At 36.7% G+C, this 19,371-nt stretch overlaps 1 protein-coding gene across 1 annotated transcript; it reads right to left on the reverse strand.

The window, feature by feature from the left end:
- Positions 1–1,436: 1,436 nt before the first annotated feature.
- Positions 1,437–19,090, reverse strand: aldoab (aldolase a, fructose-bisphosphate, b). Its single transcript, NM_213215.1, has 7 exons — positions 19,068–19,090; positions 13,502–13,618; positions 11,203–11,469; positions 10,726–10,886; positions 6,935–7,193; positions 6,271–6,470; positions 1,437–1,780 (listed from the first exon to the last, which is right to left on the reverse strand). Exons 2-7 carry the CDS (start codon positions 13,611–13,613, stop codon positions 1,685–1,687), a joined length of 1,095 nt encoding a protein of 364 aa, NP_998380.1. The 5' UTR covers positions 13,614–13,618; positions 19,068–19,090; the 3' UTR covers positions 1,437–1,684.
- Between the last annotated feature and the right edge of the window lie 281 nt (positions 19,091–19,371).

Here is a 19,371-nt window from a genome sequence, read left to right on the forward strand (position 1 = left end):
ACACTGCTAAAAACACTATTAGGACACCTATATTTCACTAAAAAGTGTAAATTGGTTGTTTTTGCGTTATTTCAAGCAAATTCGTACTTCCGGTTTGAAACAAATTTTTGAAGTTGCGTCACGGCCATGACATAATAGCGTGTATTCCAGCGTGCAGACTGGACGTCTGTGCCAGAGTGAGTCTTATTACGTCTTACAGTGTGATGCATTAATGCATGAGTAAGGCTTGGTTCAAACCAATCAGCGCGCTCTATTGTGCAACTTCATTAATATTCATTACTGTCAGAGTGTTTAGACGACAGAGACGCCACGTTGTGTTGGCAAAACAAGCATGAAGTGTTGCTTTTATAGTTTGCTGCAGTTCAGTTTTGTTTTTATTTTCTCTCTGTGAGAGCGCAGCTGGACTCACGTGTGGATTAACAGTGTACGCGACGCTCGACAACAATAACTTGCGTGTCTAAGGAGGATTATTGTTTACCTGAGAGCTGTTCTCATCTGCAAACGCTGAGATCCGGATTCGCTTGTAGTCTTCTCTTCATAAAGACGCGGCTCTTGTTGCTGGTGATTGTCCTGTCTCTACAGATTTGGTAAGTGAGCGACCAGTGCTCTTTGTTTATTCAGTTTGTTCATATCGAACTAAGTTAACTATTGCACCGAGTGTAAACATGTTAGCAACACAACCAAACTTTAACCTCGTGTAGGATTTTCACCGCATTTTGTGACCGGAATAACACACGCGGCTTTCTGACGCTACCTGTCGAGTGCATCTAAGTTTCCGGAAAATGCGGAGGGTTTTTTTTCTCTCATTCGGCGTGCGGCATCAAACATGGCATAAAAATACACGCTTAAAGCAGCTCCTCGAATATCTTGTTTTTCGTGAGGGGCATGAATCATTCCCTGAATGAAAGAGCCAAACTGCAGTTAAAGCAGCACTCACTTTCTATTGTGTGTGTGTGTGTGTGTGTGTGTATTTTGACTCTGAAACTCGCGCGTGCCCAAATAGACACTCCCACACCATCCCACTTTTCTTCCTCAGACACTCCCCCTAAACAGAGCTGGACACGCCCACTTTTCTGACTTTTTCCAAAGTAGAGGTGTGAAAACACCCTGCTGAAACGAGGGGGTTTCATGGCTCTTTAACAACTATAGTGAGACGCCATCCAACGGTACATCCTCGATAAACTGTCCGACGCCATTTTAAAACTAAGACGTTAATGTAAACAGAGCCATGTGTATCGTTGTGATGTCGGCTCAGTATTGTGATGTCTATCAGCGATGGCTATGGCATCTTCTATCAACCAAACCCTAATTACCACGATGTCCTGATGTTTACCACTTAACATTTCCATTAAAACGAGAGAATAAAAAACCTACAATCTATTTGTATTCTGAAGCACATTGATCATCATTGTGTGTGAAGACAGTCAAACTCTGTGTTGATGATTTAATACTTTATTCTTATGCCAGATATAGAAAATATATGGTGAAAAGAACAGATGAAAAAACAAACGTAGAAGTTGCTGAAATGGAGGAAACGCAGGCTATCTTTATCAGTTGGTCACCTATCATGATGCTTATATCATTGTGGAAAGTGTGTATGCTGGAAAGAGTGATTCATGACTGTGTGTGCACATATGAGTGAACAGATGAGTGAGCCGGTTGAAGTGTGGCCGTTGGTATTTCTTTAATAAGCATGATTGGCCACAAACAGAGACTCTCCTGCCGCTGCTCCGGTGTCTCCTTTGGAGACGTATTTACCGACAGCTGCTGCGCTGTTGTTCTGTAAAGCAAATAAGCACAAATTAGATCAGTAAAATAGAAACAAAATGTAAAAAAAAAAAAAAAAAAAAGGAGAAGGGTCTGGCTGCAGACATGATGCAATCTCAGACCAGTGCAATCTCAGCTGCACATGCGCATTCAGAGCGACGTGTTAACGTATAAGTTTTGATTACTGTAATATAAATGGTATAATACTGTACTACAGAATGGTAAAGCACTATAAGATGTCTACATAAATATTTTTTACGTTGGAGGAATGTGTAGAAAAGTTGTATTTAGTAGTGTATTACCGTTATGCGTTCAGCCAATATAACGACATTTTAGACGTGTGAAGTAATGAAGTTATTAAGACAACATTGGAAATGCCTATCGGCTATTCATTCATTCTTTTTCTTGTCGGCTTAGTTACTTTATTAATCCGGGGTTGCCACAGTGGAATGAACCGCCAACTTATCCCTGAAACCCATCTCTGGAAAACATCCACACTCACTCATTCACACACATACTCATACACTACAATTTAGCCTACCTAATTAGCCTATACCACATGTCTTTGGCCTGTGGGGGAAACCGGAGCACCCGGAGGAAACCCACGCAAACACAGGGAGAACATGCAAACTCCACACAGAAACGTCAGATGAGCCGAGGCTCGAACCAGCGACCCAGCGACCTTCTTGCTGTGATGCGACAGCACAACCTTCGGCGCCACTGCATCGCAGACCCTATCGGCTATTATTTTAAGTAAAATCCTGGCCGTGACCCGAATCTTCATATAATAGGAGTTTACAGGTTACCTTGTGACATAATTATGTGAATAGATACATAGGTAGTTCTTTTGTCTGTCACACCTTTAGTTTGTACACCGTATTTTGGCGTGTTTCTGTCTTTGACCCGCTGCAAAGTGTGCATGCATGAGAATATACGAGTTCAAATGCGCATGAGCGGCTGAGATTGCATCGATATAAATGCTCATGCGTGGCCGAGATTGCATCGGTCTAAGACTGCATCGTGTCTGCAGCCAGACTCTGTTGAAAAAAATGGTTTTAAATACCTAATGTTGCATGTGAAGTAAATACAGCGTTGCTCAACTTAATTTTAGGCAATCAGGGGTGTGTTTCCGAAAACCATCGTTAGCCAACTAAGGTCGCAAGTTGTGTTGTTACAAACATTGTTCGTTGATTTGGTGTTTCCTAAATCTGTTGTTGCACTGAACATTCTCAAACTTGTATGCTTGCAACTACACCTCTAGTGCTGTAGTTAGAAGCATGGTTCCTGGCTGTGTTTTCAGTTATCCCCCCTATGCCCTATTCATTAAGAACGTTCCAACATTTAAACTCGGAATGATTAAAAAAAAACCTCTCTCTTAGGTGTAATTTGTTTTCAAAGTATTCTTTACAGTTCAGTTTTAGCGATCTTCATATTGACAATTGTGCTCCCTTCGTAGTGCACTTTAAAAATAATTATGGCATTTTGAACGCAGCCATGGCGAAAGCTATAGGTGACCGATTATTTAAAAGTGTAATTTACTTTACATCTCCAAAGCTTGTGAAAACAAATATATATAGCATGCGTTAATGCTTTTAATTTGTAGTAGCTTATTTGTTAAGAAATGCATCTGTACTGTAGGCCTATATATGACATGGGCCTGTGTGAATGTGTCAAATTGTAAAAGTAGACTTTTACAATAAATAAAATAAAATAAGAAAATAACAAGATCATACTTATTATTATTATTATTATTATTGTTGTTATTATTATTATTATTATTATTAAGTAGGATTTTTCTTAATTTCTTAATAAATATAAAACATATAAAGTAAGCTACCGAGCAAACTGAGCACGCCAGAAAAGTCGTCCATATGGGTGAGGCGAACATATTGGATTACACATCATAGACTTGTTTTGTGGAATTTATTTGGTTGTGCAATGAACTCAACTGCATGAAATTAACCCTTTATTTGTCAAAGATATGTCCCTGTAAAAATTACAAGTATGGAAAAAACAAGCTGTTGCCATCATACTGTCTTATCGTGTTCATTTCACTAAGTTAAATGGATGCTCAAGTACATGTTTATGGTTTCACTGTATGTATTTAACACACGTTTTTCTGCAAGGTTTGCGGTTTTGACAAATTATAAGTAGACAAATTATATAGTAAACAAATTATTTGACAAGTTATATAGTAGACTTTTACAATAAATAAAATAAAATAAGAAAATAAACAAGATCCTGCTTAATATTTAATATTATTATTATTATTATTATTAAGTAGAATTTTTCTTCATTCTTTAATAAATAGACTACAGTAAATTACAACCATTAATGATTTATATGATTTATATATGAGATTAAAATAGGTGTTAGCTAAGTGGTTTTATGTGTTAGAATAGAATATGGAATATTCTCAATAATAATTGTAAAAGAAACATAGGCTCTATATGTGCTGTTTATATTTCAATTAATATGTTGTGCATGTTTTTACCGAAACTAACATTGGATTTTTTTTCAAATGCGTGTGCGAGTAAATCAATATAATTTGCACAAAAAGTATGTGTTTTTTCTCTAAAGAAGTTGTTACTCCCCTCTGTTTAGAGCGTCATTATGGACATTTTACATTATAACTAAAGAGATTCAAACGACGGATATGTGATATGGTTTTGGGAAACACTCGTCAATACATCATTTAATTCCCAAACAATGCATCATAGTATGATAGTTTAGCCGCAAGTTATGTCGTTGTTTGGGAACGCACCCCAAAACATATGTGTCGTTTCAAGATGTTCGATATTCGGTTACCTATAGGAGAAAACTTCATTTATTTTATTTAACAGTGGAACTGATTTATTAACTAATAAATAACTCAAAACTATTAAACTAATAACTAACAAAAAATATGTAATATTTTAACATGATCATTAGAAGAATGCACAAAAAGGATAACAATCAGGAATCAAAACAATTTTATGCAATTACTCCCATGATGCAATGCAAATTATGTCATTAATTCCATACATTTGACTATTTGTGTTTGTATGTGTGTGACTGTCAATAATTGTTTCTATTTATTTTATCTGTAAAAGTTTTATATTTCTCTGCTGTTTTTGATTGCTATTCACAGTGCTTCTTGGGATTGTAATTTTTTTTCTACCCATTAAAGTACTGTAACTGTCTTTATGTCTGATTTTTACATTTATACTGTATTTTTTTTGGCTTCAATGTTTGCAAAACTTTGCAATGTTGTAATTCACCTTTAATGGTTGAGATTTGGATTAGTAATGAAAAAAACAACGGCTTTTTAAACCTCCTTATGGAGAAAATGCACTCTATACACAGATACTTACAGTAGTAAACTTAGAAATGTTATTAATAATGGCATTACTTAGACTTTTAAAAATAAAGGTTTATTATTGGCATTAATAGTACTGAGAAGAACTTTAAAAATCCATTAAACATTTACAAAAGATTCTTTATAGTGAAAAAATGTCAATCCTAGTGATTTTGGGTAAAAAAAAAAAAAAAAAAGTATATATATATATATATATATATATATATATATATATATATATATATATATATATATATATATATATATATATATAAAAATAGTGTAAGCCTATAATCTGTCTTGAATATTAGATAAGTATAAGTATATTTGGCAGATACTATTAATGTCGGTCATACTATAATATTTTACAGGGTCTAAAAATATACAACCCTAAATCCCCTTCACAATAAGCAAACCTGCCCACATGAAAATATAGTATTTTTTGTTGATACCATGGTGTTTTATGAACCATACTATAGTAAATTGTATTATAAACTATATATTCCCACTCTTTGTTAATCAATGCTACTGTTTACTGTACCTAGGTGGAAAAAAAAACTCTGGCCCTGATTTGGCATAAAGCTGGCACATCAGGCATTTGCCCATCACTTGCATACAGTATGTGGGCAAAATATAGCCCAGGTTTGGCAGAGGTAGCACAAGAAATGTGCCAGATGTCAAATGCAGTATTTGGCCCAGATGTTAAAAATTGATATGTGGGCCACGTAAGTTTGTCCTGTCTTGACCCACTTTTAAAATACATTTTATTTTACTTTTCTATAGTATTCTATAGTATTCGCTGTAATTACTATAGTACTCTTTTAATTGGGTATAAATACTTAATTGAAGTCAAAATGCCATCCTGTGATTTAAAAAAAATGTATTATCATTGTTCAACAGAGTAAGGAATTTTTCACAGTATTTCCTATAGTATTTTTTTCTTCTGGAGACAGTCTTATTTGTTTTATTTCAGCTAGAATAAAAGCAGTTTTATTTAAAAAAAAAACAATTTAAGGTCAATATTATTAACCCCCTTAAGCAGTATTTATTTTCAATTATCTACAGAACAAACCATCATTATACAATGACTTGCCTAATTACCTTAACTTGCCTAAATTGGGGAGGAAATGTACAGGAGGGCTAATAATTCATGCAAGTTCACATACCACGGCTCTCTTGACGAATTCCTCCTGGCAGGCCTTGCCATTCTCCTTCTTTCCTCCCCAGGCTTTAAGAGCGGAGGCCTGCAGGGCCCGTCCGTAGGAGAAGGTGAGGGCCCAGGGTTTGCTCAGCGGACACTGGTTGATGGTGCTCAGGTTGATTGAAGCTTCCTCCTCGCTCTGGCCTCCAGAAAGGAAGGTGATGCCTTTGGGAAGATGATGATGATGATAATATTAAGGGGAGTTAGGACGATTCTCTCACACTATGCTATGCGAACTGTGCCCAGGCCCGTTTCCCACATCATTTGAGAAGTGTGAGTGCGCTGAATCGAGCGGTTCACTTGGGCTTTGGCGCGGTACGCTTGTGTATGAGTGCAAAACGCGCCAGAGCCTGAAACTGAAAGCGAGACTTGACTTATACGTAATAATACAATATTTTGAAGAAAGCTGAAAACCTGTAACCACTGACTTCCATAGTCGAAAAAACAAATACTATTGAAATCAATGGCTTCCCCCAGCATTCTTCAAAGTATCTTATTTAGTGTTTAACAAAAGAAAGAAACTCATAAAGGTTTGAAACGAGTTTATAAGTGTGAATAAATGATGACAGAAGGTGGATTTTTGGGTGAACTATCCCTTTAAGCGTGACTGTGGGTGTTTTTGGGCTCACCGGGGACAGCAGGTGGAACGGTGCGGCGCAGGGCTGTGACAGTAGCCATGGCGATCTCCTGAGGTGAGTATTTATGGGAGCAGGAGTGACCGGCCGTCACCATGTTGGGCTTCAGCAGGGTTCCCTCCAGATACACATGATGGTCTGAAAGAGCCTTGTACACCGCTGCCAGAACCTTCTCCGTCACGTACTGGCATCTCTTCAGGTCATGATCACCATCAGGCAGGATCTCAGGCTCCACGATGGGTACAATACCATGCTGACCACAGCAACAGAAATGAATATAAATGATTCATCTGACACACTGTGCATATGTTAAAGGCCACCTATGATGTGAAAAACAACTTTAGGAAGCTGTTTAGACAGGACTGTGTGTAGGTATAGTGTGTCCACTGTCATATTGGTGTGATATAAACACAATAAGTCAATTTTCTGACCAAATAGGATCCTAATCCTAGAGATTTTGAGGCTCACCGCAAAGTGATGTAGGAGTGCAGTTTTCCCCGCCCACCGAATTGATTGACAGGCACGTGATAACATGTCTCCATAGTAACGCATATGAACATATCCACAGAACAGGATTTGCAAAGAAACTAGGATTAAAAGATCTGTTCCAACCCTCTGTGATCAGCTGCACATCAAGAATGACTTTCACAACTTCAAACTAAAACGTATTTAAAACAGTGCGTACTTGTAATAAAGAAAAGACAGTAAAATAATAATAATAATAATTCCTTACATTTTTATATTGCGCTTTTCCGGACACTCAAAGCACTTTACACATTGAGGGGAATCTCCTTATCCACCACCAATGTGCATCATCCACCTGGATTAACATCTCATCCAAAAATGGTGCTCAAAGAGAAGTATAGAGTCCCTTTCATTATACTGGGGCATTAGGACCCACATCGACCACAGGTTGAGCGCCCCCTGCTGGTCTCACTAACACCACTTCTGGCAGCAACCAAGCTTTTCCATGTGGTTTGTCATCCAGGTACTGACTGGGCGCAGCCCTGCTTGGCTTTAGTGGGTGACCATGTGAGAGTTGCAGAGAGCTAGCTGCCGGCTAGCAAATAACTATTGATAAGCAGCAATATAAGAGTTATTTGGGCTAAAAATCCTGTCAATGGTTTGTTGATAGCGAGAATTGTACTTTTAAAAGGGGTAAAGGCTTTGTTTCTGAAAAGGTTATAAACACCAGGGGAAAACTGATTAAAAATGCTACTTTTTTAATGCAGGTTTCACCATCCAAGATACCATTTTAGTACCGTTTTGATGATAATTAGTTATCATACAGGTTTAATTTAGTTGCCAGTAGCCATTACTACGGACCACAGCTTCAGCTAATACGTCTTTAATGTTTATCAAAGAAAAAAAAAGTAATCTACAATATGGATGGCCTTAAAAGGAGTAAATTTGCATCAAATTTACAAATTTTTGATGAACTATCACTTCAACGTCATAAAATCGGCAGCGCAGTGACACAGTAGATAGTGCTGTCACCTCACAGCAAGAAGGTCGCTGGTTCGAGTTTCTGTGTGGAGTTTGCATGTTCTCCCTGCGTTCGCGTGGGTTTCCTCCAGGGGCTCCGGTTTACCCCACAAGTCCAAAGACACGTGGTATAGGTGAATTAGGTAAGCTAAAATTGTCCATAGTGTATGAGTGTGTGTGCCTGTGTGTGTGAATGGGTGTGTATGATTGTTTTGTCTAGTAATGGGTTGCAGCTGCATAAAAACATATGCTGGATAGGTTGGGACGTGCTCAACTTTTCAATCGCCGATGGAAGCGTCAGCCAATCAGATCGCTGTATGCAAATACACCAGCTCAGACAGTAGCCGATTGCTGACTAATTTTATTGGCTGACGCTGCTATGACGATCGCGCCAGCCGCAACTTCAGACACTCCCTCTGTCAAGCGTTGACGCTGAAGCCCCGTGTGAAAAGGACAGTTATCATTAGCTAATTAGTTTATTTACAGCAATATACTTACATTACTTTTATATTTTTAATTAGCAGAAGCTATCACTATTACTATCGAACTGTTCTACTAAAATACTGTTTTTATGATGGCAATGTAAGTTCAATTTCAGATTCATAGTCCACAATTCTGAATTTAGCAAGTTACTTGCTTTTGTTTTAAACGAATTTTGAACAAATCATTTGAATGATTGATTCAATGAATCGTTCTTTAAAACAAGGACTTAGCAGTGCCTACTGGCCAGTTTAATGTGTTAGCTATTTCTCCATGACATGCAGACATAAACCAAGTACCAGCACAAAAGACACACAGTAAAAATATTTTGTTTTGATTTTGCAAAAAATAATGACAGGTTGGTGGTTACCTTCCTCCCTGAACAGTGAACTTTGTGGGCTCTATTTTGACGGTCCATGCGCAGAGCGCAAAACGCAGGGCGCAAGCGCTTTCAGGGCGTGTCAGGACGCGTTTTTGCTAATTTAAGGACGGGAAATCTGCCTTGCGCCGCTGCGCATGGTCTAAAAGGGTTGAGTTTATTGTCTTAATGAGTTATAGGTGTGTTCTGAGAATAAACCAATCAGAGTCTGATCTCCCATTCCCTTTTAGAGTCAGCTGCGTCGCGCCAAGAGCGCATTCGCTATTTACAGGACGCAAAGTAAGTCTAAGTGGAAAAAATGAGCATTTCACAAGCAAACAGCTAACAGTTAACAGTTTTTAACAGAAAACTGTTAAACAGAGCATCTTCATTTATGTCTCATTTATGAGACATAAATGATCTACTTTCACTTTCGCTCTTGGATAGGGAAACCTTTACGCACAGACATCCATTAGTCTATAAATAATTAATTTTGTTTGTTAAGCGCAAATATTCATTTCAAAACTATTTCTAAATTCAGTTCTAATTTCCAGCAAACGAATAAATGAACAATAATAACCAAGTGTGCTCAAAAACCTGAGTTATATCCTAAAACATGCTGTGCCCCATATGGTCTAAAACCTGACAGGTGGGCAAATCTAAGCTTGTTTTTAATAAAACAAATATAAATATGGATATATTAAATAATACTGCTAATAATAATAACATTATACAAAAGCAAATTGTTATGAATGAACTGAAAAAGCCTCCCGAGATGAAGAAGACATAAAAGCAGTGATTTTTCATATTTATGTAGGCTAGAAAATAATATGTTTTGTAATATTTTAATTTTTATATTTATATTCTATATCTATTCTTATTATATACTAAATATATCCTTAATATTTACATTTTTTCATATGTAAAGATATTTGCCTATTGCTCTCTTGTGCGTATTAAGCAGTGCGTAAGCAAGGCACAACTCTGCGCCGGAGTTTAGACCGGGTTTGTTTTGGTCTAATGAAAAATCTATTATAGATTCTCAAAATAGCAACGCGCCAGCGGTCCGCCTCAGAACGCCTTCCTTTTTAGAGCAGAACTCCTATGGGCGCAAAAATGAGCGCTAATGCATTTGCTATTTAAACAGCGTAGCGCAACGCCTCAAAACGACTCTTGCGCCAAGCTGAAACTACCAAAAGACTATTGCGCCGCGCCTTGCGCCACACTGCGACGGGTGTATGATAGGGCCCTTAAAGGCACAGTATGTAATTTCTGCCAGTAGAGGGCGTGCATTCACAACAAACAAAGGTGTAGTTTGATGATGCCATGATTGAGTGTGGAATCATGGGAGTTGTGGTCTTCACCAGCACAATATATAACACTTTTAGATATTTTAATAAAACCATCGTACATATTCTGCTTTTAATGTTTTTCCATCAATATTTTTAAAAGTGTGTCTCACCATCTGGCAGATGCTGGCGTAGCGGGCGAGCACATTGGCATTCTCAATAATGGCAAGATTGGATGGAGTTGTGGGTGTGATCTTCAACACACAGCGCCATTTAGCGAAGTCAGCACCATCTTTTTTGTACTGAGCGCAACGCTCGTACAGACCATCCAGACCTAAGGAAGACATTATGAAAACATGAGGTCATGCTTTGTTTTAAGGAAAAATTATTGCTATTAACAAACCATAGGACTTTTGCCTTAATAAACTCCTAATTAGCTGCTTATTAACAGTTATTAAGCTTGCAGTTGGGTTTGTGTATTGGGTAGGATTAGTAATGTAAAATAAAATCATCCAGAATATGTTTATAAGTACTAATACACAGTCAATATCTTAATAATAGGCAGGAAATAAACCAATATTGTGAACAAGTCACCAAATATGAATTCAAATATAAGTATTGAGAAGAATAAGAAGGGATGTCCTTCATACCCTGAGTGGTGGTCTCTCCATTGGTGCCGGCCAGAGGCACAACACCCTTGTCCACCTTGATTCCCACCACCATGCCTCTCTCCTTAATCAGCTGAGAGAAAAGCTTGCCATCATCGGTCTTCTGATAGAGGGTCTCGTGGAAGAGGATGACTCCACCGATGCAGGGTTTGATGCGGTCGTCAGCGGTGAACAGCAGCTGCCGGTACAGACGTCTGTTCTCCTCGGTGTTCTCAGCATTGATGCTCTGGAAACGCTTTGCTACGCTGCCTAAAACAAGAGCCAGAGGGTAAGAAGAAACAGCTCTAAACAACTGATTTTTTAAGTCATTATTTTGTAAGCTGAAACAACTTGTAGTTTTATAATTTGTTACTTCAACTCAACGTGGTAAGTTTACACCCTCTTAACTAGTCTTTAAGTTGACTTAACTAGTGTTAACTTGATTTAAACTTAACATGTTTGGCTCTTGAATAGCTCACATACTGTACAGTTGAAGTCAGAATTATTAGCCCTACTGTATATAATTTCAGTTCAACAGAGATAAGATTTTTTTTCAACTCTTCTAAGCATAATAGTTTTAATATCTAATTTCTGATGACTGTTATTTTATCTTTGCCATGATGACAGAACACTACCTGACAAAAGTCTTGTCATCTGTCCAAGTTTTAGAAGATAATAAGTTGACTCCTAATTGATCATTTGGTGTCAGTAGGGGCTTATATAAAAGGCAAAGGGCTCTAGATTGCGCTTATTTTACCAAAATAAAATATGATCATGCCTTGATTTTTAATTATTTAATTAGGACAGCAAGGTCTGACTTTGCTTAGACAAAAGTCTTGTAACTGAACAGAAATAATGTCCAGTATAGTATATAAAGTCCTGCTGCAGTGGAGACAGAATGAATATTGTGACTGACTCCATCATGAGCTTGGAGGACTGCATCCATACATCTCTGCAATGACTCAAATCACTGATTAATAAAGTCATCTGGAATGCCAAAGAAAGCGTTCTTGCAGGACTCCGAGTTCATCAAGATCCTTTAGATTCATCTTAAATGCATCCTCCTCCATTTTTTCCCCAAAATGCTCAATAATGTTCATGTTTGGTGACTGGGCTGGCCAATCCTGGAGCACCTTGGCCTTCTTTGCTTTCAGGAGCTTTGATGTGGAGGCTGAAGTATGAGAAGGAGCCCTATCCTGCTGGAGAACTCTCCTGTAGTTTGTGATGTAGTGGGCAGCACAAATGTCTTGACACCTCAGGCTGTTGATGTTGACATCCACTCTGCAGATCTCTCGCACTCCCCCATAATGAATCTAACCCCAAACCATGATTTTTCCTTCACCAATCTTGACTGATTACTGTGAGTATTCTGCAGTATTTGTGATAATTGGGATGCAGCCCAACAGATGATTCATCGTAAAAATGTACCATCTGTCACTTTACCAAATCATCAACTATAGAAGTCAACTTATTATTTATTGCTCTTACAACTGGGATCGACAACAAGACTTTTATCAGTTGTTTCAACCCAATTTGGAACAAAATATGGACCAACCCTATTTTTTTACTTGATTCTGTGAATTAAAAGTTTAACGCAGTTGTGGGTTTGTTTATACCACAATTTAGAGGGTTGTATAAAATATGCTAAAAATATTGAATGCATTTTGGCTGTTTACTTACTGAGATTAAATTATTGTTGGGCTGAAAGCACTAACTTTTCAAAATAAGATGCAAAATATCTTTGCTTCAACTTTTGGGATTTTGTGAAAGTGTCCGTGTGTGGTCAGTCTATACTGTAGCTGTGTGCAGATGCTTGAAAATGAAGTGTACAAGCAGATCCATAATTGTTTTGGTCCCACTTTATATTAAGTGGCCTTAACTAATATGTACTTACACAGGAATTAATAGTTTGTTACAATGTACTTGTTGTGTAAATACATGTACTATGTACTTATGCTTGATTAAATACATATATGTAATTACATCTGTAACTAACTTTTGTAATTACATTTGTAAATACACTGTTGACCATCCCTTACACCTTAACCCACCCTTAAACCTACCCACGCCACCAAACCTGTCCATAACCCAACCTCTATCCCAACTCAAAAGCACCACAAGTGTTCTCAAATACATTATAAACACAGTAAGTACATTGTATTTATTTTTTGATGTAAGTACATAGTAGTTAGGGACACTTAATATAAAGTGGGACCATTGTTTTTTCTTTAAAAAGTGACATCTCCACCTTAAGTCTTAAATATTTGTTCGTTTCTGTTGAAATTGGTGTTGTAATTTGCACCTGTGGACTCATCGGCAGCAAGAATTCCCTTTCCCGGAGCAACGATCCTCTGAGCAATGTCACTCAGCTCTTTCTTCTGATCAGGGCTCAGGAATGGATAAGCGTGAGGCATCTTTACTGTACGGGGGGAAGACACAAAGTAGATATCAGTTGAATTAGTATTGTGACAGATTCTAGAAAGGAGGTGTGTTAAGGTGCATTGCTGGTGTGTTGCTATTTTTAGCAACTGAAATAGACGGCGCTATTGACTAACTAAAAGCTGCTCTAAAGTCCAGCGCAGAGCGTGTTGGTTATGCACATATGCGGTTCAAATGCTTAAATTGCTTAATACACACAGGATGTACAGAAATAAACAAATATCTTAACATATTAAAAAAAATAAAGGATTAAAATATTTAAAAAATTATAATTTTCTACATGAATATAAAGGCCACTGCCTCCATGCCTTCTTTATCTCGGTTCAGTTTATTCATGACAATTTGCATTGGTATAATGGTATTATTATTAGCAGTATTACTTATTATATGCATATTTATATTTGTTTTAATAAAAACAAGTTTAGATTTGTCCACCTGTTGGGTTTCGGAGATGTCTGCATCTTTCGACTTTGCACCTAACTCTTTAAAATAGACCCCAAACTCACAATGAAACGAGGAAGTGTTTTGAGGAACTTTTTAAAAATTAAATATACAAAGTTTTTTATTTGCCATGCACATTCAAAGAAAAACAAACATATGACTTGAATTCCTTAAAAAACTTTGTGTTTATCTGTGTGTGTTCGGCAGTATATCGTCACCATATCCTTAACTACTTCTTCTGCTTTATCTTTCTCTTGTATTTCCTCATAATGAGTAATGACTTGCTCTTCCTCATTATTGTCTTCCTCAAGCGTTACACATGTGTTAATGTCGCTTGACGAAACCTATTCTCATTGTTGACCTTTATGTAAAGTATGTAGGAGAGACTGTTTTCCTGTCACCCCCGCCTCATCCACTCTTTAGTAAACTTACTTCTGCCCTGCTGACGCTACCGCCTAACAGTTGGGTCTATAAATACACCAGCAGCAGCAGCTGCACTGCTGTTGATCTGCTGCTCTTGCAAGGCCTCTGCGAATAGAGATTTTGGTTGTTTCTGCACTTTGACCTTCACTTGTTTATTTTATGCTAAAAAGCCGGCTGATTACATTATAACCAGTGCAAATTTGGTCACTTTATTTTAAAGTACACTGTAAAAAACATAGCATAGTTTTTGTTTTTTGTGATTCACAATAGTTTTTCTGTTTATTTCTGGTTGTGAATTGCATTATGGGATGTTGATCTGTGCTCTGTTGACTTTTGATGTTGAAAATTCAACTCTAAAGTTTAACAAATTCACTTTAATTGACATTTGAGTAGTTTAAAATAATATAATGTATAAGAAATAATAAGTCAAGAAAGAAAATGTACTGGCAGTTTATTATAAGGCTTTGTAGCATAATATACAACACAAATCCAGACTATATATAACTTTAAAACATTAAAAATGTTCATAAAAGTCCCCTATTCAAACTTTTCAAGGTTAAAAGTTGTTTAAAAAAGTTCAAGGTCCCATAATGCAATTGAAAAGCATAAATAAATGGGGAAAATACAAAAATAAAAGCATGAATCATAAAATACGGAAAACTAAGCATACTGCCAAATTAGTTAAAATGTGCTTTAAGGACAACAGAGTGAATGTTTTGGAGTGGCCATCACAAAGCCCTGATCTCAATTCTATAGAAATTTAGTGGGTGGAGTTGAAAAAGCTTGAGCGAGCAAGACAGCCAACAAATCTGACTCAATTACACCAGTACTGTCAGGAGGAATGGGCCAACATTCCTTCAAACTATTGTGAGAAGCTTGTGGAAGGATACCCAAAACATTTAACCAAAGTTATACAGTTTAAAAGTAAAGCTAAAAAAATACCAAGGAAATATATGTAAACTTTTGACTGTATAGAAATGAATTAAAATTTCATTATTCTGGCATTTGGCAATTGTAAACCATTTAGGTAATCGTAACGGACCTAAAATAGTAAATGTTTAGTATGATTTACCATCAGACATTTAAAAAAAAAAAAAATTATGTTTTTCAGAGTGTAAACTTCTGGAGCTTTAAATTAATCCAACAACAATCCAAATGCCAAATTTCCAGATTATCAAATCCTGTTTACCAGAGCCTTAAATGGAACCAACAGTGTAGCTTACTGCCTTGCAAAGAACAACAGGTAGGCAAAATACCAGTGGCCACAAACAGCCCTTGTTTGTTTTGATGGTAAAAAAACGAAACACTGCAATCAATAAACATTTAACATGTTTTAGTTTGTCTAATACAATACTGCTTTAATGTTGTTTTGTTGTTGTTGTTTTCCATATCTCATTAGATGTGACATGCTCCATATAGGCTTCAAATATGGAGGAATTTATATATCATCAGTAATCATTATGCTTGTGATCATTCACTAAAAAATTAACATTTTGTCTGGTTCTGTCACAATCACCAGCGATCCAGCCTGTGCAGATCGCTGGTAATCACATAGTATTGAATCCACTATTAAACGGACACAACAGCTGTGTGCATGACCCATTCACACACCTGGTCTAGATCTCCATGATTGCATTCACAGCTGAAGCTACTCATGAACTGATTACTAGAACTATGAAGTCAGCACAGAAACACACAGAAATGAAAGAGTCTTGTTGAACTCTATAGTGAACATTACGACGTGTTTTAGGCGCTCGACTTGTTTTATTTGTTTATGTTACCTGCTGTATGTCTTTTTGACTATCTGCCTGTTTAATGACCACAACTCTGGATTTGCCTGTATACATCTGTTTGCCCTTGTGTTGATCGTTGCTTGCCTGACCATTCTCAATGAACATGCCTTTGGATCCCCACTCCCTTGTCTAGTGTCACATCAAATTACAGGCTTATTTGGCAAAACAACAACAACAACAAAAAAAAAAATCACAATTGAATCCCCCCTTCTGATGGGATCAGGATAATCCTGTTTTCTTGGATCGAACAGACCCCAATATGAGTTCAAAGTTTTGAATAACCCAAAGGGCAGGTTTGATCTAAATTTAATATAAGATTGGATCACATGCTCTGATCTTAATTCAAAATTCCCCTGTTACTTTTGAAAAACCCATTTCCAATCTGTGATCCAAAATCCCACTTTTGAAAAACTGGGAACTGGAGATTTTTTTTTGGGACAACTTAATATATGTTCAATCTACTTAACTTTGTTGTGTTGACTTAATCGATTTGTGTTGAGACAACATGAATGAATTGTGTGGACCCTGCATTTTTCACAGTGAGCATGTTTCACTGAAATAAAGTTTAGCAATTGGGAAATTTAGAGGTTTTATAATTACATCACTTTCAAGCCACTTTGAAAGTTTATTTCTGTTTACCCTGGTAAAATACAGCATCTGAAATATCCAACCCAGGCTCATTCTGAAAACGTAGTCCTGTGGACGTTTCTGAAAGTACGTATTTTTGCAGTTTTTGTTTTCGCAAATCCACGAGAGGCCGCTGTGTGCACTTTTTCATATCTCAAATGTCTCTCGCAAGTGCCGTTCGCACCCGTGCTGTTCTCGCGTAAACCCACCAGAGGCCGCTGTCAAACTGACTGACTGAATGATTGACTGTGCGACACACCAATCGACTGACCCACCCTCCTCCTTCCCTAAACCCAACCGAGGGTTTCCAAAAGCCGTCCAGAAAAAGAAAAGCCCTCGTCTGATTTTTACCACGTTTCCGGATTTTACCACATTCTCACCGTTATTCACTTGTTCATTTTATTTTTTGGATTCTGTTTTTGTCTTACCTGATTTCTGGAAATGCTCTTCCCTGGACTCGAACCTGGTCGTCGAGCTAACTGGACAAACTGGTTGCAGCGGGAAAGCCCTCCACACAGAGGTAAGCATGAAAAAGAACGGCGTAATACTGCCGTAGTACCGTAGTGTTTGCTTTAAAAAATGAAATGCAGCCATACGTATCTCCAGCTACATAATTCGCAGTCTCTAGAAATGTCCGAGAGTCTCTATAATGAGCCTGTTTTCAATTCAATTAAATTCAATTTAATTCAATTGTTTATTGTCATGTGGACAGTAAGGAAACACGTTTCCCTGTACAATGAAATTTTTACTTTGCCAACCACAGTGAAGTCATACACATCATACACGACACATCATACAACATACACATCATACACGACATACACATATATACACAGAAGTGACTGAAGTAAGCAACTATCATGGGATAATAAAAATGAAATAATAATAATAATAATAATAATAATAATAATAATAATAAAATTAACAATAATTATAATAATGCAATAATAAAAATGAAATATCAAAGTTTTGCAACTATCATGGAATAATAATAATAATAACAATAATAATAATAATAATAATAATAATAATAATAATAATGCAATAATAAAAATGAAATATCAAAGTTTTCTAACTATCATGGAATAAAAAAAAAAAAAAAATTAATAATAATAATAATGCAATAATAAAAATGAAATATCAAAGTTTTGTAACTATCATGGAATAATAAAAATGAAATATTTAATCTGTGATTTTAAAAATTGTTTCACAAAATACAGTAAAATATGCTATTACCACATTTACATGGACATTTATACAAGATTAAACAGCCTGATCTCACGAGAAAACGTAAGTATTTTACGTTTTGGTAGTTTAGTGGCTAACTCGTACGAATTCGTACGAGTTCAGTCGTAAGAAAATGTACGATTTTAAAAAGGAGGCGTGGCACCTAACCCCACCCCTAAACCCAACCGTCATTGGGGGATACGCAAATCGTACTAAAATGTACGAATTAGATCGTACGAATTTGTACGAATTAGCCACTAAATGAAAAAGTTACGAATTGCCGTGAGATTGTGTTGGATTAAACTATTGTCAGTTTTTATTATTACAAATTTTAACTATGTTTTGACAAAAACATGTTCAAAAGTGATGGCTTTGGGATATTTGACTATAATTTTAGATTTTCGTTGCTTGTTTAAACTACTTTTTATTTATAATGAGCTGAATCAACACAATTCTTGTTTTTGTGGGATAACTTGGATGTTTTATGTTCAATCAACTTAAACTTGTAAAAACAATTAAGTTAACTTCAAAATTACCAATGAAAAATAGATCATTCATAAAGTATAAAAGAAAGAAGGTTTTGTAAAAGAAATTTTGTAATAAATATAAGTAGCATATGCAAGTGTACATCTTGCATTAAAAGTAAATTGCACATAAACCTTCAAACCTACAGTCAGAAGCAGAGGTCAGCCTTTTGCAAGACATTATAAGACGTCTGTTGCAGTTCTGATGATGACAACTTCTGCTTTACAAAAAAAGGTTCCTGTCTGTGTTTTATTGGAAATGTAGAAACCAGGAAGGATAAATATATCTTGATTCCTCCTCCGTCTTCTTCTTTTATTTTGTGCTAACGAATCCACCATAATTGACCTCAATTCCTGTACAGAATGAATGTAGTATTTTAAAATAATTTCTTACCTCTGTTGCTGAAAGGAGAACAGACAAAATGGTGCGAGCCTTCAAGCGAGGGAGAGAAAGAGAGAGAGAGAGAGAAGAAAAGTTCTGGCTCAGACCACGAATGTCCGACTGCCCACTGGTTTTATCCTGCATTATGACCCCTCACATTCAGCTGTCCTGCTAAAATTAGCTCCATCCCGACACTCGAGACGAGTGGCAACATTCCCCAGCCTGACAGAGAGCGAGGGAGACACACTGCAAAAAAATGCTTTTCTTACTTCAAATTTGTGTCTTGTTGCTACTCCAAATATCTAAAAAAAAAAAA

This window comes from Danio rerio, chromosome 12, assembly GCF_049306965.1.
Source record: "Danio rerio strain Tuebingen ecotype United States chromosome 12, GRCz12tu, whole genome shotgun sequence".
In the NCBI taxonomy this organism is placed as follows: Eukaryota; Metazoa; Chordata; class Actinopteri; order Cypriniformes; family Danionidae; genus Danio; species Danio rerio.

Bases quoted from the DNA above. Each gene is read 5' to 3' on its own strand.
- aldoab (NM_213215.1), bottom strand. From the start codon at position 13,613: ATGCCTCACGCTTATCCATTCCTGAGCCCTGATCAGAAGAAAGAGCTG. The intron at 6,471-6,934 runs GTGAGCCCAAAA...ATCTTCCCAAAG, and splicing joins CGTTCCACCTGCTGTCCCCG to GCATCACCTTCCTTTCTGGA. The intron at 1,781-6,270 runs GTATGTGAACTT...TTTGCTTTACAG, and splicing joins AATTCGTCAAGAGAGCCGTG to AACAACAGCGCAGCAGCTGT.